General features: G+C 39.7%; 2 protein-coding genes across 2 annotated transcripts in view; one reads left to right on the plus strand and one right to left on the minus strand.

The window, feature by feature from the left end:
• TRPC5 (transient receptor potential cation channel subfamily C member 5) overlaps positions 1-21783 on the minus strand; it is a gene marked incomplete at its 3' end in the record, with an annotated part of 132984 nt that overhangs the window by 90019 nt on the left and 21182 nt on the right. Inside the window, exon 2 of the mRNA XM_082609952.1 lies at positions 14542-15063. Coding sequence (XP_082466078.1) covers positions 14542-15063 — 522 coding nt within the window. The remainder of the gene's footprint in view (positions 1-14541; positions 15064-21783) is intronic.
• TRPC5OS (TRPC5 opposite strand) lies at positions 2671-3000 on the plus strand (the record flags this gene model as incomplete). The annotated part of the gene is made up of 1 exon (XM_082609811.1): positions 2671-3000. One exon carries the CDS (start codon positions 2671-2673, stop codon positions 2998-3000), a length of 330 nt encoding a protein of 109 aa, XP_082465937.1.

The raw sequence follows: 21783 nt of genomic DNA on the forward strand, positions 1-21783 counted from the left end.
GGGTTAAGGCTAGGTCAGGAATGTATTTTTTCCCGTCAAAGGTGACCAAGAGATAGAAAAAATAAACCAAGGGTTGCATAAATAATAGATAACTACATTTGTCTTTATAAGATAGCAACATATGAAGTGTTCTACCTCTCTGCTTTTTACATTTAGATTGTGTCATGTAAAACTCTGTAAATACATCTATTTGATTAATGGACTATAATTTGTTTCTAAATTTTGGCCAGCTTAGGGAGAGATGGAAGAAAAGATGATGGGAAGGGGTAGTGGAAGATGGAGATACAGAGAGAATGAAATAGAATGAAACACATAGGTGAATAAATGGAGGTGTATTGACAAAGAAGATTAATAACAGAGTCCTAGAGGGAGGTAGAGAAGCTGAGAAAAGAAACTGGGTGAAAGGGAAGCCAAAAGTTAAATAGGTTTTGTGTGAGTATGTTCCTATTACCCTCTTGTGCCCTTGGGCTACTGGCACTGTAGTAGTTTATTGCTTCCTTTGAAAAGTTTGATGGTGCTCTCTACTACTATTTAACACACACCTTACTTCTGTGTCTTTCTTCTGATGAGCTGATTCATGCTCTACATTAATGCCAAATTCCTCTCATGATTTTTTACCATTATTTCCTTCCACTAGATTGCTTTTTCTCTAATCAAAAAGCAGAGATCCTGTGAGTTAATAAACTGCCATGCATCTAGTACCGATTCTCGCATATTTCAGGTGGAAGTTGCCTCCAACCAAAATTATGCTTTCTGGTTATTACGGTTAGGACCCTTATCATCAGGATAAACCCCATGTCTACTGTCAGGATTTTGGGCAAAAAAAAATGTGAGGTTCTGATAGGACTTATGCTAGGTGAAGATAGTATATAACTGAGTGGGTCAAACCATACCCTGTGGAAACTAGCAAGCTCCATGTGAAAATCACAGACCATCTGGCGGATGATTTGCTCTACTCCAATAAAGGCCTAAGAAGTACAAGTCGCTGTGGTAAAGCCTGTGGCTTGCTGGGCCCCACTCTGGTCAGAACTGCTGGAAACAGGGCAAAGGTAGATTTGGCAGTATCCTAAAAGAGGGAGGTGGATGGTTGCTTCCTAATACTCTCCACTGGGAAAAACTTGACTGAGGCTGGAGAGAGGAAACCAGCTCAATTTGCAGGACTGGTAGCTAGAAATTTAATGTGTATATATGCCCAAGAAAACAACTGGCCAAAAGAACATAGCTGCACTAATCAGCTGTGGACTGGAGATATATGTTCTAATAAATTGAAAATTACAGACTGTCCTACTGCAGGAGAAAACAATCTGGTGAAGGGAGATATGAAAAGAAATCAATAAAAGGAATTTAGCAATTCATGTAGGACATGTACTAGCTCATCAGAATGGAAAGACAGAATAATCTATTTAGAATAAGAGGGGAGACAATCTGACCCCCGCCAAAACTAAGCAGACTCTGCAGTCTTGGGAACTCCAAGTCTCAACTCAGGTCCCTTGTCAGTTCAATTTAAGGTTGCAGATTGGGCATGTGAAAGCTCAGGGCGTGTGGACATGAATATTCTAGGTAAGCAGAGGAGAAAGAGTGGACAAAAAAACCTATGAATCAAAGAAACGAGTAAGCAATATCAACTATGTTGAATTACTAAAAACTTGAAGCCTCAACAAACTCATTTTTAAGGGGAACGGGGGATGGTAAACCAGACAAATGTGATAGGTAGATTATATTGGGCCATTCTCTAGATTTTTAAACAAGGAATATTACCTTAAAGAGGTATAAACTTAGGAATAGGGCTTGTAGAGCACACAGGCATACAGATGAGAATAGTATGACCATGGCTTTAGACAAATTTAGGAGAAATAGCTGCTAGATATGGAATATTGGCAGTGATAGGAAATGACCAAAGAACTAATTTTATAACAGAAGTTATATAAAATTTGGGAAAAGACAGAGAATGTGGGACTTTCATTTACCATAAATTCCCCAGACTGCAGGGGCAATCGGAAACTTTAATGAATGAATTATTAAAAACACAGAAAGAACTTAGCAGCACCAGATATAAATGGCAATGAGGCAAAGGTACTAATAAAACAAGATTAATTGAAAGACTCTGAGTGTATGTATTCTCCTCAATAGAGATGTTCAAGAAAGATAGACAAACTACCTATGCTCACTTTGTTCTCAAATCCCATAAGAAGAGGTAAAGACCATGAGAAGTGTAAAGGGGACTATGAGTAGTAGAGCCTCATAAGGCCATCAAAAAACGAGGAGCAATAGCTAGGGGTACATTTTCAACGTTATCCTATAGCCAGAAACTGTATGATGGAGAAAGGCTCAAGGATACTAACTTTATATTTCTCTTTTCTATTATTAGATCTGCTCTTCTGTTTTCTCTTGGTTGTGGCAATCTGTCTGATGGTCATTATAATAGCAGTTCACTACCAATACAAACAAGAGAACCACATGTAAATTTTGTGGGAGGTTCACCAAATTTATCAAAAAGTACTGTAGGACCACTGGCCTCATTCTGTACTTGATCATCATCATATCAGCAACCTCATTTCTCACCCAAACCAACCACAGGACTATTGCCAGCCTCATAGGATCCATTGTCACCAAGAGCCCATTTACTACAGCTTTTAGTAATATTTTATCTACTGAGGAAAGCACAGAGGCATGGAGTCTGTGTCAATCTCTGTACTAGTTGGTGGACTTGCTGATTGTGTAGCCCAGTTAACTAGAATAGCTGAAGAGCTTCTACGGTTGATTTCACAAGAACCAGTTCCTTGTGAAGAGCAAGATGACAGAGCAGAACAGATAGAAACAGATGCACCTCTTTCCGAGGAAGCTTCACTACCAGACCTTGCTGATCTCTCAGACTTAGAATCGATACTTACACAAAGAGAAGACGAAGACTTAACCTTTGATACAGATCAACCTATGTTAGATATAGATGAACTATATGAAGACGTACTCTCTAGTATTAACAATGACTTAAATAGATAAAACCTCATTTGCCTCCACCAGCTTGTGAAAACTGATCATTTCTCTGTGTCAAATACATTCTAATTTTTCTGAATGTTAGCAATAACAGTTTTTCTCCTAGTTCTACAGTTTCATTACTAATCTATTCTAGAACAAGCACTATTTGATTTGCTTCTGGCAGAGGCTGGTCTCTTTTCTTCTTTGTATTTATTTATACGAAAAGCTCTGACTTTAGCAATAGGGTTCTTTCTTTACCTGTACTTGTTCTCCTGTTAGGATTCCTGATAATAGGAGCAAACACTAGCAAAGAAAAGAAACTCCTTACCTAACAATAGAGTGAAGACCTGATGAACTCTATCACATCTTGGGACCCAATTTCACCGTTCTACAATGAGTGGAAACTAAAAGGGGAATATCCTTCAGGATGACAGTATAGTGAATACATTCACATTAACAGGACAATATTGGGGCACTTTTACTTGAAAAGATCGCACTACTTACTAGGCCTTTCGGACAGAATGTGTCAGCCAAAGGATGCTATAGCAGACTGGGGGAAATAATTCTAAAAAGCAGCCATCTACCAGATAATAAGACTGCAGAAAGCTTTACAGATAACTCTTGCCAGGGAGAAACCTTTGAAAAAGCTGAGGCCAAGAAGTTCCAATGCAGGACTGTTGCCTCAAATGCTGACCCATATCACAACTACTCTGCAACATTGTTGCTCAAATGGAAATGGCAAGTTACACCAAATAACAACAGGAGAGAAGTACTAGTACTAGAAGGGCTAGACAGAGCCCTAACAAGGACTATTCGCCTATGGAAAAGTCAAACACTTATGGCATAGGCTTAGAGATGATGGTCCACAAGTAGAAGTGGATAAAGTACACCTTCTTGGGTATAACTACATTTATAAAGAATAGCTGATAGGCTTGTTATAAGGGAAACTGCTTCAACCTTGACAGAAATCTTTACTACTGAGAAATGGGAGCAATAATGAATTTAAACAAAATGTGGACTGGTTATACCCACAGTAATTCTACAGCTACCAGAGGGGGGAAATGCAATAGTTGGAAGACCCCCATATCAAAACAGAGAGGGACCAAATACACGTTCAGGAAATGCACTGATCATACTAATTGCATGCCATAGGGTACCCTTACTCCATTTGGAAGAATAGCTACCTTTCATACAAGCCTGTGGACACTACGGTCCTTCTTCCTAGAGAATGGCCTTTGCATCTTACAATATGGGCAACAACTAGGTAAAGACATAAAAGTATACCATTAGACAAAGTGGTATATGAAAATTGTGAAGAAATGACATGTAGAAGTCAATCCACACTCGTGGGAAACCAGATTATACCAATTCACATAGAGTCCTAAAGCATATTATAGTCAAAGGGATTAAAAAGACTTTTAATACAGATGGCTTCAGAGCTAACCAACATGACAGATGCTGCATCTAATACTAAGTGAGCTCTGCATACACAGATTATTAGCTACCTTTAAAGGTAAATGGGGAAAGTTATAGACTATATAACCAGATCTTATTTGGATGAGCAGTAGCAGGAGAAACATAAGTCAGTTTTGCCACTGAATTTCAGGATAAGTTTATTTAACAAATTTAAGAAAGAGCTAATAGCCAAGGCATGGAAGCATCCTAAATGTCCATCGACAGATGAATGAATAAAGAAGATGTGGTGTATATATATATATATATATATATATATATATATATATATATACATACAATGAAATACTCAGCCATAAAAAAGAATGAGATAATGCCATTTGCAGCAAAATTGATGGACCTAGAGATTATCACACTAAGTGAAGTAAGCCAGAGAAGGACCAATATCATATGATATCACTTATATGTGGAATCTAAAAAAAATGATACAAATGAACTTATTTACAAAACAGAAACAGACTCACAGACATAGGAAACAAATTTATGGTTACCAAAGGGGAAAGAGGGTGGGGGAGGGATAAGTTAGGAGTTTGGGATTAGCAGATACAAACTACTATATATAAAATTGATAATCAACAAGGTCCTACTGTATAGCACAAAGAAGTATATTCAATATCTTGTAATGACCTGTAATGAAAAAGAATATATGTGTATTACTGAATCAGTTTGCTGTACACCAGAAACTAACACAACATTTTAAAGCAACTATACTTCAATAAAAGTTTAAAAAAAAGATTGCTGTATCAAGAAAAGCTACACAGACTCTCTTTTTTTTTTTACTTTGTGTTTTTACACAGACTCTTAAAATTTTTTTTAAATTGAAATATAGTTGCTGTACAATATTATATAAGTTACAGGTATACAATATAGTGATTCCCAATTTTTAAAGGTTATATTCCATTTATAGATATTATAAAATATTGGCTATATTCCCTGTGCTGTACAATATATCCTTGTAGCTTATTTTACACCTAATGGTTTGTACCTCTTACTCTTCTACCCCTATCTTGCCCCTTCCCTCTCCCATCTCCCCACTGGTAACCACTCTACATCTGTGAGTCTGCTTCTGTCTTTTTATATTCACTAGTTTGTTGTATTTTTAGAGACCATTTTGAAAATCAGAAGAACTTATGGAGCTACTGAAAAATATTAGTATGAGAAAGTTTCACAGTAGACTGCTACGTGGGAAGATTGATAGAGTAGGTGAGGATCCAGGAGACTTAGAGGGGTGAAGAAAGACACAAAGAGGAGAAATAAAAGTTATATTACAAGCAACTACTGTGGATAATTACAAGCCATACCAGACAGCAGATTGAGGGACTTTACTGCTGCAATAACTGGACAAACTGAGCCTTACTTGCCCAAGGTAGGCCACTCTATACACTGTGTCCAAAGTGGTAAATAATAGATGCAGTGCAAAGGAACTATGCCAATTAACCTAAATAGAGCAGTGGGAAAACAAGAAGTAACCATTTATCCCACCATTCCAATAGGAACAGTTTTATAAGGAAAAATAGTGATTAGAGTTAAATAAGGAAATCTATATATGTAGCAACCAAGAAGAAGAATAACAGAGTAACTGGATAAAAGTTAAAAGATAGAATCTATGCTTTAATTAAAGGTTTAGAAACAGTCAGGGAAGATATACACTCTCCACTAGAAATTTGGACTTCAGGAAATTGGGCTATAACTTTGTGTCAAAATGAAACTCAAGGCATAAATACTTGTGCAAGATCAGGAAACGTATCCAAGGAGAGAACATCAATCTGCTATGAATTCTATTTGATGAGCAATTTAACTGTAAATGGAAAGATCTGGTACACCTCAAATAAGATGGATACTGAAGGGTAGCTATTCTTCCAAGTAGAACTCTGGAATATGGACTTCATAACAATTACACAACAGATTAGTGTGAGCTTGTTAAAAATTTTAGTAGTAATGAGACAACACAATCAACCACACTTACTCAAGCAAGTCATCAAAATACATCAAAAGAAATCTGTGAGACTACTCCAGACATTGAAACAAGATAAAGCTCGAATCAGCCTATAAAACACGTAATAGTGAACATGATCCTTAGGTGTCAAGCGGGAAGATGCTACAACAGTGTAATATGTGGAACTATCTAGCCTTTTGGCTAGATGGGTTCACCTGGAAAGATTATACTATAATGGCACCTCAGGATTCGATAAAATATATTGCAATGTTTGCTTTGATTGTGTGATTATATATGTTTATGAATTGTTAAGATGTTACCTTGCTCCAAGCAATGGATTGTTGTATTAAGTATGTTTGCTCTTACAGAACAGAATTAAAAGTAAAGTTAATAGTGATAAGAAATAAGTGCAGGAAGTAAGAACATACTTAGGAATAAGAGCTAGTAGGGGAGGTATTTTTAGGAGAGAGAGAGGAAAAGTAACAAGTTGTCAACAGTTATGCAGCCGTTTATGGTGGAAAACCATGGTATAGAGTTAGTTCCTAATCGCATTTATGAACCAAGCCTTGTTTTTGTCATATGCAAATTAGACAACCCTAAGTTGTTAATATTGATAGAAATAATTGGTTGGCAATTGACACAGGTCATGCACTTAAAAGCCCAGTTAGAGGAAGATGGATTAACTAACTTGGCAGTCCACTGATTGGATACCTCTGATTGGAATCCTGCATCTCCCCTCCAGTCCTTTATCCAAACATTTCTGGATCTTCCTGAGAACAACACCAAAGTCAATTCTTGTATGGCATGGCGGGATAGAGAGGGGGATAGGCTCACCATTCTAAGACAAATTTAAGGTGTGAAAACTAAGGGAGATAGGCTGGTAGATTGCAGTGAATTAGGAAGCATCTAATTCTTCATCCCTGTGTGCTTTGGCTAAATGTGTGGGAAGTTGTAACTACATAAGTTACATTCTTTTTTTATTTTTTATTATTTTAGTTGCATTCTTATGTATGATGATTACTGCTAGTTATTAGATTATAATTGAATATAGTCCTTATTAGCTATTGGTCCATACCATTTTATTGTTACATGTTTTAACAAATTTGAACTAATAAACTTTCATTCACAAATCAAAGAACTTGTGGTCATCTTAAATTACCTGGTGGTGAATTTGGAGGCTACCAAACCAGCATAAAAGAACCCCTCTCAACAGAAGGTGGAATATACTCAGAAAAAGTATTATACCAGGAATCTGAAGTTCTTCTGGCTTTGTCAGATAGATAGTCCTAACACATCTCTGAAATATAGTTCTTTCCTGTTTGTCAAATGATAGTTATAACTTTTTTGCCTTACCTTCAATGGTAATAAGGAACACACAAAATGATATAGTTTTCAAAGACTTTGGTTGATATATCTGACAATGGGAAAGAATACATGAAATCAGAACTTTTTAGGAATAGCTGAAAAATGTCTATATGAAAATACCTGAAAGTCTATGTGACATGTAAAGATTATCCAGTACTTTTGTACCTGTTTTCTAAGGGATTAGAGCTTCCTTATTTCACTCGATGTCAAACTTATAGTTGGAATCAGTTTTTGTTTCATTCTTTTGAGCTTTTTTTCCCCCACCAAGTTAAATTCTACTTGGGAGTCTACTCAGTTCTTCTAGGAATAGTAATGAGGAAAAAACAACAATGAAAAAGCCACCTTTCAAGAAATAGTGCATTCGGGCTTCCCTGGTGGCACAGTGGTTGAGAGTCCGCCTGCCGATGCAGGGGACATGGGTTCGTGCCCCGGTCCGGGAGGATCCCACATGCCGCGGAGCGGCTGTGAGCCATGGCCGCTGAGCCTGTGCATCCGGAGCCTGTGCTCCGCAACGGGAGAGGCCACAACAGTGAGAGGCCTGTGTACCACAAAAAAAAAAAAAAAAAAAAAAAAAAGAAATAGTGCATTATATTCCATTTAAGGCTAAGATTTTGTTCCTGAGGAAGTTATGTAACTCTGCACATTATTAACCCACTATTATCCAGCTAGATTTATTTTTTTACATCAAAGCTGACTATTGTGTTCGTGTATTGACAGCCATATCTTAATAGACTAGTGGTATTTAGCCATTTTGCCTAGGGTATATGTCTTATTTTTTTCAAGGACCCTACCCCTCATTTAAAACTTGTTTTTCTTCTGACTTTGTAATCCTTAGCTCACAAACCAACCAACCAACCAACCAACCAAAAAACCTTAAAAAATAAAAGAAAAAATAAACTTTAGTTCCTGAAGTTATTTGGGAGCTATTTGTATTGACAGATCCATCGGTCTGTATTTGTATTGACTATCCATCGGTCTCAAGTGTCACATCTCTTCAGGGTAATAAAGAGTCTTTGAAGGTGATCTCCATTTATACCCCTGAAGAATGAAACTGCATTTTAGCAAGGTAAGGAAAACCACTGAACTCTTTACCCCTTGTCACAATTTCATCTTAAAGACCCTAGTAAAATGCTGAAAGCATCTCAAGAGGTATTTTTTAGTTTAACACAAGCATTCATGTAAAGTAGACAAGGGAGCCACAGGTAGGAAACACAACTTCAGTGTTTCAGATTCCTTTAATCAAAGATGCCATTAACAAAATCTGTTGTTGAAAACACATAAATACACACGCCTCTAGGTGATAACAAATTCTGGCAATACTGATCATTTTTAAATAGTTTTATTCTTAAACTTGGGGAAACATTGGCTTTTCTTGAAACCATTATCTTCTAAATTTTTAATATTGGCAACTCCTAACTTCCAGTTTTGGAAAATCAATTGTGTTGCAGCTCATTTTATAGAGAAAAATATTTTGGTTTTTTTTTGAATAAAGCTTTTTAGCTCAAGGTTTAAGAGACGTAGAGACATATTGTCTGTTTGCAACTTTTGATGTGAGCAGGCTTATCTTTGGGTACTTTCACCTGATGAAGGAGTCTCTAATGTTCCTCCCTTATAATACCTCCACCTGTTGAGAAAATTTCGATTTGTACTGGGAATTTCTGCCCTGTTGGAATCACAGCAAGCTTTGAAAGAAGACTGAACAGGGTGTCAGCAGGCATGACACTAGAAAGTGGAGAAGTGGTGTATCTGCTTTTTCCTGCTCTGAGTATAGACACTAAGAAGAAACCTATCTATTCTTGAAGATAGACCCCCATGGTCCAACTGGAATCAAGCATGTAATCAAGTATGAAAAAGAAGACGAAATTTCTGTTTTAGCTTAGTTGTCCCACTCCCTTCTACAGGTTGTTTCTCCTTTGAATAATTCTGGTCCTGGGAGATAATTCTTGTCTAGCTTTCTTAAGGGCCTGAAGGTCATCTAGAAAAGGTCATCTAGACACCTTTAAGAAAGTGTCTCCAATTTTTTAGGAGCTCGTAACATGCAACCCTCAAATTGAATGTGTTCCACCAGACCCTGGAGTGTGACTCACTTAAGATGTGAATATATTTTTCTTCTTGATGAGTAAGCACACATAAAGTATATGCCTTCAAGGAATCTGAGGAATTTTATCTAACATAGCAAAGCTGAGTTCATTTGCTATAGATATAATAGAAGGATAAAGTCAGTTTTCATTTGTTTATTTGTGTCCATCACATTCTACAAAAGGAGTTTGTATGATGAGAATTAATGATCAATGATCGTGACCTTTTTTATGCTTGTGGCCTTAAGCACTGTGTGTATGTTTCACTTTTTTAATGGCTAGGTTATGGATATTTATTGAAAAAACTTATCAGTCTGCTTCCTTAGATCAAGAGCTTCTGAGAATGAAGTGCTCAGAGATACCTGAATTATTAGAACCTCAGTAACTCACAGGACTCTGCTTCTTATCCAAACACACTAAACTTGAAATGACAAAAACACCCCTAAAATAAGGACATTGCTGATTTGTTCAAGGTGAGAGTATTCAGTCTTAAAGTTGACATGTGGATTTGAATAGAGAAAATTAGAGACTATACTCATTTGAGACTCAGTGGAGATTTTTAAAATCTATAATTCACAGGTTGGGAAGGATTACAGAGTTCTTTAGTGGAAATGAAGTTACAATTTAGAAGAGAAACTAAACTAAAATTTATCTGTGGTCATTGTTAAGATAACTTGTCTAGGTCCATCCACCTCACTACAAATAACTCAACTTATTTTCTTTTTATGGCTGGGTAATATTCCATTGTATATATGTACCACATCTTCTTTATCCATTCATCTGTCAATGGACACTTAGGTTGCTTCCATATCCTGGCTATTGTAAATAGAGCTAATGGGGCTTCCCTGGTGGTGCAGTGGTTGAGAGTCTGCCTGCCGATGCAGGGGACACGGGTTCGTGCCCTGGTCCGGGAAGATCCCATGTGCCGCGGAGCGGCTGGGCCCGTGAGCCATGGCCACTGAGCCTGCGCGTCCGGAGCCTGTGCTCTGCAGCGGGAGAGGCCACAACAGTGAGAGGCCTGAGTACCGCAAAAAAATAAAAAATAAAAAATAAAAATAAATAAATAAATAGAGCTAATGAACATTGTGGTACAGGACTCCTTTTGAATTATGGTTTTCTCAGGGTATATGCCCAGTAGTGGGATTGCTGGGTCATACGGTAGTTCTATTTTTAGTTTCATAAGGAACCTCCATACTGTTCCTAGAGACTGTCATCCAGAGTGAAGTAAGTCAGAAAGAGAAAAATAAATACCGTATGCCAACACATATATATGGAATCTAAAAAAAAAAAAAAGTTCTGAAGAACCTAAGGGCAGGACAGGTATAAAGATGCAGACATAGAGAATGGACTTGAGGACACGGGGAGGGGGAAGGGTAAGCTGGGACAAAGTTAGAGTGGCATGGACTTATATATACTACCAAATGTAAAACAGATAGCTAGTGGGAAGCAGCCGCATAGCACAGGGAGACCAGCTCGGTGCTTTGTGACCACCTAGAGGGGTGGGTTAAGGAGGGTGGGAGGGAGACGCAAGAGGGAGGAGATTTGGTGATATAGGTATATGTATAGCTGATTCACTTTGTTATAAAGCAGAAACTAACACACCATTGTAAATCAATTATACTCCAATAAAGATGTTAAAAAAATAATAAAGTATATTAATAATCACCACCACCAACAAAAAACCCAAAAAACAACAACAACAAAAAGAGATAACTTGTCTTAGGAAATGTTGAGCTAAATATGTAAATTCTAAAATAATTCTGAAGTCTCTGGTCATGGGACTAAACTTTGGGCCATATTTGAGTTTATGTGACTCTATGAGGGTATATTATTTTTCATGAAATCATTGACATTGAAGTTGACAGTCACTCATTATCCTTGCTGCATTTGCTGCAAACCTGGAGTTGAAGTTTGATGTGGTCTGACTGAAACAGTTCAGTCTATCAAATTCCAAAGTTCTCATTGATTTGATTCACAATGATGAGTGAGTACCACCAGACCTAAAATTGTTGATCTCTGCATAAATACAGTGCTTTTTGGATTACCTTTGTGTTACTGCTGAATATCCATAATTTTAATAGCTAAAAGATGCTACTTTGCCAGTGTTATGGATTGAAAATAATGTGGTCTGTAAAATATGAAACTCTAATTGTATGGGCTCACTATTGAAAGAAAAAGTAGACACCCCAAAACTTGCCCGTCTTCAAAAAATGACTCCTAGTGGTCATGATTGCACAACAACATGAATGTACTTAATGGCACTGAACTGTATATTTTAAAAATGGTTAAAATGGTAAATTTTGTGTTATGTATAGTTTACCACAATAAAACAAATGATCCTTTCCACTTTAATGTACACAGCAAATAGACTCTGAGACCAACTTTGGAATCTCTGATGTTTAATTGAGAGAGCAAAAGGAAATATCAACCTTTGCCACATTCAGGTTGGTCTAATGATAGATAAGAAATATATCATATGAATGTATAGAAACATGGAGATATTCTGTAATAACAGTAATAAGAGAAATTATGAAATAAGGGACATGGAGGACAAAGTTTTAGAAAAGTAAAAGGACTAAAACATGAGGGAAAAAATGATGAGAAGCTTAATGAGGGCTGGAGGGCAGTGAATGTAGAACCCAAGGATGACTCCATGGTCATATGCTAAGCAGATCCACAGGAGAGTGAGGAAGTCATCACAGTGGTTTCCAAATGGAGCAGAAACTGAAACTGGCACATGATGATTATAGGAGCAGAAGGGATCAAGAGATAAAGTAACTGGGAGATGGTCTACCAATGCAAAATTGATGAAATATTGTAATGAAACTGTTTGAAAGTAAATACTTTGTCAGTTTTCAGGGGGATGAGGGCCTTCAATTATGGAGTTTATCTGCTATCCAGTGAGGTAAGGAATGCAAACTTTAGTTATATTCTGCAATATCCGTTTTTAACACTTCTATTCCCATTAACCATTTTGTCATCTGGAAGCAATTCATATTCTAAACATACTTGTGATTTTTTTTCTTACAGTATTATAACAATTTATGTAAAGTGAAAGCCACACTGAAATCATAGTGTACATCATTAATTGAAATATACACATATATAAAACTGAAGAAAAGTCAATTAGACCTTATAGCAGACAACTTAACACAACTGCTACTACATATCAACAGTAGGGTGGCAAGAGAGAGGAAGGGGTAAGGGAGGGGATGGCCATTGGTGTATCTATTACCTACAATTTTAGTATACAGAATCAGATCATATATACCCTGGGTCCCCTGTGTGTAACAATAAAAATGAATAATAATAGCAGGTAATATTTATTGAATGCCTAATATATGCTGAATCTTGTGTTATGCATGAGTATATAACCTGTTTTGTTTAAACTTTGTATTTCTCTAGGGAGGTAAGTACTCCTACTATCCCTATCTTTCAGAAGAGAAAAGTGAGGTTGAATAACTTCAGACTTAATGAAATTACTTAAAGCAAGTAGTTGCAAAAACTAGGATAAGGAGACTCAGGGGTGGGTCTATCCATTTACTGTCTCCCCCATGGAGCCGTTAAATCTCCATGTTGCTCTTTTGTCATATTTTATCCCCTTCAAGGTTGCCCCAGTACTCATTTCTGCCTCATTTCAGAGGGATGGTGTTTTTTTTTCTTGTCTGAGAGAAAGGGACCAGGTGAGCACACATGTGATTTGCCTCAGAGCCTGGACCCATGAAGGGATGGCGCTGCTCATTTCCCTTCACACAGCAAGCACTTCTCAGTTCAACCCATTTGAATCTGACTCCAGGTAGCATTGGAAGAGAGATGGAAATGGACATTAAAGTACATTTATTTTCATAATAGTCCTATGAAATGGAGGAACTATTGTCATCTCCATTTTATGAGAAGACTAATGTCCTGAAATTTGAGGGACTTTCTTCAGGTCGTACAGCTGAAGGCTATTCCATCCTCAGTTGCTCTGGCTCCAAAGTCCCTGCTCTTTCTACCATGCTTCCTCCTTAAAGAGCTAAATGAGGCCTGCTAGAAGGCTCCCCCAAATTGTTTGATAAGATGGCATAGAACAGGGCTTCCCTGGTGGCACAGTGGTTGAGAATCTGCCTGCCAATGCAGGGGACTCAGCCTTCTGCAGAACCACACACCCTCTGTGTGACTCCATCTTTCAAATGTACGTCTCAGCTTTCTTGCTGAGGGGCTACCAAGGACTTAGTTCTGTCAACAACTATCAACATCCAGACAGCAAGCCCTTTGTGATCACTATTGTCATGGCCCCAGTATATAGGGTAGGATCCTTTTTATGTGTTCTCAGAAGTTCTTCCTCAGAGCCCTTATGTTAGTTTGTAATTATATATTCACTAATGTGATCATTTACTTACTGTCCACCACTAGCTTGTAAGCTCCGTGAAGGCAGGGTTATACTTGTTTTCTGTATCCCAGACCCCTAAAACAGTGCTAAATAAGCATTTGTTCAATGAATGAGTGCTTTCCCATCATAGAATCAGATTTTTCCCTACTTATCTGGCCATAAAGAAAATACGCAGAGGTTGTATGTGCCTTGGATAAATATGGGCCTCAATGTTTTTGAAGCCCTGTCTAACCATTTGTTTGGTGGAGAGCTAAGTGGTAGGAAAATGCTGACTCTTGGTCTCCTGCTCTGGACTCTGGAGGCCTTAAGCTTCCCCCAAAGCAGAGAAGAACTCAGCTTACCTCTTTCTGATGGTATTTGATGGCCACCTTCAGCTTGGCTAGGTCATGGTACTTTTGAGGGTCAAGCTCTTCACTGTGGTCATCTCGATGGTTGAGGATGATCTCCAGTTCCCGGGAGCTCCGAGCCTGGTCCAGCAGGTCTTTGGCAAAGAGCTTGCACTGCTGGGAGAGCTCCTCATACTCAGCCTTGAACTCATTCTCCATCTTGCTGAGCTCCTTGAGCTCCCAGCCCAGGCGGAAGGCAGTTAGGATGGGGTCCTCGCTTGATAAGGCGATGAGTGAGGGGCTTGCCAGCGCTTTATAGATGTTCAACCGGGAGCGGGAGTGGCGCAGGCTGTCTACCTCTGAACTGGACACACACTCCACACAGTTGCAGCGGATCTGGTGGGGCCGGGGGATAGTGACCCGTTTTTGGACGAGCAATTTGATGATTTCGTAGTTGTTGGTGTGGGCAGCAAGCATGATGGGAGTAATGTCCGGTGTGAACTCAGAGAACTGGGTGTCCATCATCAGAGTGGGGACCTAGGTACAAGAAAATGAAAAACACATAAAAGGGCAGGATTAAGGCTTGGAGCATAGAGCCCAACAAATGTTAATGATTCAGGAACTGGGGTCACCAGTTTTTTGGTTAATTCTTCTCCTTATCAGAATAGCTAGTTGTGAAATGCTTACTGTACACCAGGCATACAGCACTTTACATATATTTACTCATTTAATCCCCACAACAACCTCGTGAGGTAACTATTCTCCCCAAATGAAGAAGCTGAGTCACACAGAGTTTAAAGAACATACCTAAGGTTACTCAGCTTTAGGTGCAGAGCCAAGATTCAAACCCAGACAATGTGACTCTGGAGCTTGGCCCTTAAATTATGCCAGTTCCGCCTGAGGCACAATGAGGGGTGGTACAGAGAAGTAAAGGACATTTTTCCTGGAATCTGGTTGGGTATATCAGACTTCTATAAATTGGTAAGTAGGAGTATGTGTTCAGTTCCAAATGAGCAGTAGAGACTGCAGAAATATTTGTTTGAAAGGCTAAAGACAACCAGTAATCTTAAAGCCCATGCCACTAAATCAAGCCCTGGTGGCTGAAGAGAAGACATTCCCAAATTGTGACACTGTAACTTCAGGGGATCAAAGACCAAAGCCAGACAGTGTTCCTCCAACTTCCTGTAGATCCCAGCAAGGTAGAGAGAATCTGTTATTGTCAGGAAAAATTACTCTGTAAATGAGGACCTCCAGGCTTGAGGTTACCAATAGCAAAAAGACCTCTGATAAAATTGGTATGTTCAAGTTTCTATTTCTAAACTTTGTTCCAAGATAAATGTTATGCAAATAAAGACTGGCTCACTTTCAGCTGTGGAGTTTGAACTCTGTAACAAATACACAAATAAACAATTGACTCTTGACACTCAAAAAAAAAATTGGTATGTCCATGATGTGATGCTTGGTGTAAGTAGCAGCTATAGGTGAAAGGTATGGGGTTCTTTGGGTGTTCAGGAGCATACACTTCTGGGTGAGTGTGCAGACTCTGATCAATGAATTAGAAACAAATCTTTTGACTTTAAATTGTGTCCTTTGGGACATGCTACACCCAGCAGAAGGATCTCAATGTGGTAGAATCTGGAGCTAGACAACGAGGAGAACTGGAATAGTCTGAAGAGTCTTCATGGAGGGGTGGAGCTGAGGATTCAAAGCATGGATAAAATTCCAGGAAACTGTGAAATATTGATCTTAATACATTTTTTTAAAAAGCTCCAAATACTCAGTTTAACTGGGGAGAACAGAACGTGGATGATGGAGATTCTCATGGAATAGACAAATACTGTTTTAATCGCTAGTTTCTTTTTACTCTTAAAAAATTATTTTGGAAACCCACAGTTGCTGGCAAATTGACAGAAGGATGAGCTACAGTTTTCATCATCTTTGCCTCCTTCCCATCTTGGATGAGGGATTCCCAAGCAGAGAAGTGGCCAGAAAACAGGGAGTGGGAAAAAGGTGGAGGAGAAGAAAGTGGAGAAGTTTGCAAGAAATCTGTTTCCTTCACGGGGTGGTTACATCAGCCTCTGAATAGTTGAGAGTTCACTACACACTGGTCATCAATTGCTTGGATGGAGCGGCGAGTAAACATTGTTAAACATTTAGAGGGAGCAGCTACAAACAAGCAGCAGGAAGTGAGCAACTGGCTTATAAAGTAAATCAGACACAGGAAAGAATAATCTCAGAAATTGACATAAACCTGCAGGCTAAGGAAGAAGTAGGTCTGAATGGGCCTGGTAATGAACATAAACACACCAACCAGCATAAAGCCTAGAGGTGGGAGAGATGGCACGTGAGCAATGTATCATAGTCTGCCTGGGAAGAAAGGAGCTCAGATCTGGAATCTGCCCCTCTTCGGTGGGCAGGGGCATTTTTTAATCTCTATCATGATCTAGAGGTGGAAATGGGGGGTTGAGGGAAGACGGCTTATGGCACAGGATTCCCTGGGTTAGACTGGAGGTACATGTCTGCTCCCTACCACGATGCTCTTCCTGTCCACTCTCTCTACCCACTTCCTTGCTCTTTCTTTTCCTACTCTTTCTTCTCCTCTATGTCAATGCTGACAGACCTGTCCAAGACACACGTGGTACTTGTGAATAATGCTCAGCCCCGTTTGTGTCATGGAGCTGAAAGGTTGCTGTCTATGCCTAGAGTATGACATGCTTTCCAGAGCCATCTGGTTCTGTTGTCTTTGACTTGGTGCTCAACAAGGAGCCTCTGATTCTCCATTTGTCTTTCTGGATACATGACACCAGAGAGTAAATCTTTTCAAAAGAAACTGGTCGGCAGTGACCAACCATGTCCTCCTACCAAGACCGCCTTTTCTCCTCCAGTCAGCCTTATCATTCACAGATTGCCACACCCACCTCATTCACTGCTCTCTGTATGTATATCCTTGTGGCATATCCTGTGTGGATCCCCACTTCACTGCCACTGAAGGGCCACTGTAAGCCCTGACTTCTTCCGTAGATCTCCCCTTAACTTGATCCCACCCCTTACTGACCACCCAGATGTTGTGGGCACTAGGTTATATCCAAGATGTCACTCTTCTGATACAGGCTTATATTAGTTTCTAATTATTTGATACATGTATTTCTTGCTTCTTCAGTCAGGCTGTGAGCTCTCCGAAGGCAGAGTTGTCTTAGTCTGCTCTTGTTTGCCCCATAGCCTCTAGCACAGTGCTAGACACACAGCAGGCACTCAGCTAAAAGGAATTGGTTTTAATTCTCAAATTAAGACGCTGGCTCTTGTTTAGAAGCCTGGATCCACACAGCTGGAGTCCGTGTGAGCTAGTGTCCTTGGATCTTTCCTTTCCACATCTAGCTGAGAAGGTAGATGTTCTAAGACTCTCAGGAAGGTTAGCAAATGGTCTCTATAGGGAATACCTTGAGGTCACAAAGACCCAGGACAGTCCCTGCTTGTCATGTCCACAGTGCTATTGCTCCAAGATGGAGACTCTGACCCAAAGATGACATATTTCTACTCCTCTTCCCCCTCTGCTGCTTCTCCTCATCCTGCTGCTCTTCCCTTCCTAGACTGTGCAGGGACCATGGACTCTCATCAGGACAGCCACGGCAAAGAAAGAGTCTATCATTAGGGTCAGAGGTTTCTGATAATAATCAGGACTTTGTAATATGGTCTACAACAGGGGCCAAACAGATAACAGGTCACAGAAATAAAAGCTAAATGTGGGGACATATGCATAATTTGGATGAGTAAATGGTAGGTGTTGGTGAGCTGTGGAGCACATACCCTCTCAAAGGGGGCATCTGCTGCTCAGCCCCTTGTTGTGATCAAATTGCTGTTATGTGCATGAATGAGGACCCAGTGTTGTCATTTTTCAAGAAAAGTCAGAAATATGGATTTGGAGGTAGAATTTCCTAAAGTCTTCAATGTTGGCTCAAAAAAGTTAAAGATAGTGTGCATGCCAAACAAAGTATATATATGAGGCAATTGAGGTTTGAGTGGGCCACTGTGTGACCTTCGAACTAGCACAGAAGTTGCTAGGAGGAATGGGAGAGGAAGCTGGACATTTAGGCAGGGGCCAGATAATAAAAGGCCTTATATGCCATGAGAAGGAACTTAATGTGATCTGTTGGCCATAGGGAACCACTGAAGTATTTTAATAAGGAGAGTAGTGTGGTTGAACAAGTGTTTTACAAAGATCAGTTTGGCCAAAGTGTGGGGAATTGGCAGTGGTATATGTGCTGATAAACGTTTAACAAGCAGCTTTCCATTAAAACAAAACAAAACAAAAACAAAAACCTTGATTTGTAGTGTTTGCCAATTTCTGTGGTGTAAATACTCCCACTGTGGCCAATTTCAAGCTACCAATATGACATCCTGGAACACAGAGTTGGGAAGAGATGCACACAACCAGTTCTCACCAGCTGGTGTAAGCCAGCTCCAGCACACCATTGGATGAGTTTCAGAAAGATAAAACTACTTAAAAGATATCAATAGTCCAGGTGAAAAGATGGCAAGATCTTAAACTAGACAATGATTCTAGAGATAGAAAGGAACAGATTTAAGACATTCATTGGATGTGTCAGGTAGTACTGCAGGGAGAAGAAATCAAGGATGTCAGGTTTCTGCATTGCATGCCTGATTGAATGGTGGTGTCACCATTGGCGATAGTGAATACAGGAGGAAGAGCAGGTTTACGGTTTAAAGGAAGTTCAATTTTAGACATGTTGAGTTTGAAGTACCTATTGGGAGAGTAGCAGGAAATTGTATAACTCTAGCATGAATGTTGAAGGAAAAAGGTCAGGGCTGAAAAGGTATCAATAGATGTGACAGTCTTCAGCCTATAACAGTAGGTTGAAACCAAGAGAGTGTACGGGGTCAGCCTCTACCCACCTTGGCTCCCGAGCACTCTGCCCCAAGGACTCAGCCCTGCCCCAGTTTCCAGAGCAATCAAGGCTTGAAGTAGGAAGTACCCAAATGACCAGCCTCAGCCTCCATTCCAAATTCCAATCTTTAAGGCTCTGCATTAGGGTACTTAACCCTTTTGAATAGTTTCTGAATTCCAGCTTCTTCCCTACCTGTGCCCTAGTTCATAAAACAAGATTTCTCCCTGGATCCCTAGTCTTGAGTTTCTGTTCACACAACTGGCCTAACAGCCCAGGTCTAGTATATTTTCTGGATGATCCATGCCTTTGACTATCTTTGAGTTGTTTTACAACTCTTCAAATTGTAATGAAAGTATTTCTTGCCTGGCAAAATACGATTGACTTGTGCATCTATATGCAAATTTCTTTGCATCTATTTGTAAATTTCTTTCAGCATTCCTGATGGCCTATATCAGGGTTAGCAAGCTTTTTCAGTAAAAGGCTAGATGGTAAATATTTTAGGCTTTGTGGACCTTACAGTGCTGCCACTGTAGCAAGAAAACAGTCGAAGGCAATATGAAAAGGAATGGGTGTGGCTGTACTCCATAAAATTTATTCACAAAAACAGGTGACAGGCTGGATTTGGTTTGCAGGTCATAGTTCGCAGACTTCTGGCCTCCTGGTTTCCTCACTAATTAATGAGTGAAATAAAATCTTAGACATGTGTCCACTTGTGTTAACTTTAAATTTGTATGAGGATCAGGATTTAACTTTTTTATTTTTAAATTATCCTTCAACAGCCATTTTGTGTTCAGATTGAGGACAGGTGGCAAACTGAATTTTATTCTTTTCTTATCAAGTTTTGCCTTCGCTTTGAACTCCAAAATTATACTGAACGATCTTGAGCTTCCCATTAAAAATCATGTTTTTTTAAAAGATAAAAAAGGGTGGGGGTGGGCTTCCCTGGTGGCGCAGTGGTTGAGAGTCTGCCTGCCGATGCAGGGGACACGGGTTCGTGCCCCGGTCCGGGAAGATCCCACATGCTGCGGAGCGGCTAGGCCCGTGAGCCATGGCCACTGGGCCTGCGCGTCCGGAGCCTGTGCTCCGCAATGGGAGAGGCCACAACAGTGAGAGGCCCGCATACCGAAAGAAAAGAAAAAGGGTGGGGGTAGGGAGAGAAAAGGGAAGGAAATTAACACACCAAGAAATTAGATTTGGTTCATATTATCTACAGCTGTACTTCTAAACACACCTGGTACATGAACCGACTTGATTGAATTTTTAAATTTGCAATGATGTGGGCTTAGGGCATGGCCACTAAAGAAGTTACATTGCCTGCCTCTTCCTGGGGCTTTGCATTCAGGCCCTAATGAGTTTGCTCCTGGATCTGCCCTAGGTCTCCCTGTTGAAAAGCTGGCATTTTATGCTAGGATCCTTCTGGATTAATGAAAATGAGACAGAGTCACTCGTCTCAGAGCTCATCGCATAAAACACCTGCAGTACAGTGAACACTGAGCGAAAGCCCGCTTCTTCATATTTTCAGCTAAATTCCATTGCCAGAGGACACAACAGAGGAACAGATGATGCTCTACTTCCACTCCCAGGACTGGCTAGGGCTTTTGCAAGGTTACTGTTCTCAGGGGGCCTGAATGATACATTCATTTCCATTAACCTCATCACTGGACACAATCTGCTAATTGGAATTCTTCTGAACCCTATTGTTACCAGCTTTAGGCAGGTGCACTTGCTGGAGTTTATCACAGGCTTCTGAAATTAAGCCCCCCATTTGTAATTAATGGGAAGACCCTTATCAGGAGCCGCCTCATTCATACCCACAATGCCGGGTCATAGGCTGAACCTCTCCGAGTGGTACTTCCTCACACAGCTAGCCTGATAGCATCATGTTGGAAATGAATCTCCCATCTTGTGCCAAGATTTAGTGAAATTGCAATACCTCTTTTCCACCTACTGGGTCTCCTCTTCCCCACCCTAACATGCTGGATAAAAATCAATGTTCAGTCTTTTTCAGCAGTCCAAGGGACTGTTGGAAATGAATTTCATTTCTCTGTATTACTCAGAAATGAAGAACACTAGCATCTAATCACGTCACATGACCAGCTGCCCACTCTGCTGAACCTACAAGGTCAGTTAGCTAGTAGTGGTGATGCATGAGATACTTTGGAGCGGCCATTGGTGTCAGATGGGAAATAATTTGTTTCCCAGACTATGGTAAAAAGAGAACCATTATAATCAGGATTCCCTGGATCATCTCAGCTGATTTCAAGGTCAAAGTGTATATAATTTAGATTGGAAGACTAAAATGGACAAAACTTATTTGCGGGCAATGTCACAGAACGCACCTGATGTTTTAAAA

The sequence above is a fragment of the Mesoplodon mirus genome (genome assembly GCF_964341445.2).
Source record: "Mesoplodon mirus genome assembly, chromosome: X".
Classification (NCBI taxonomy): Eukaryota; Metazoa; Chordata; class Mammalia; order Artiodactyla; family Ziphiidae; genus Mesoplodon; species Mesoplodon mirus.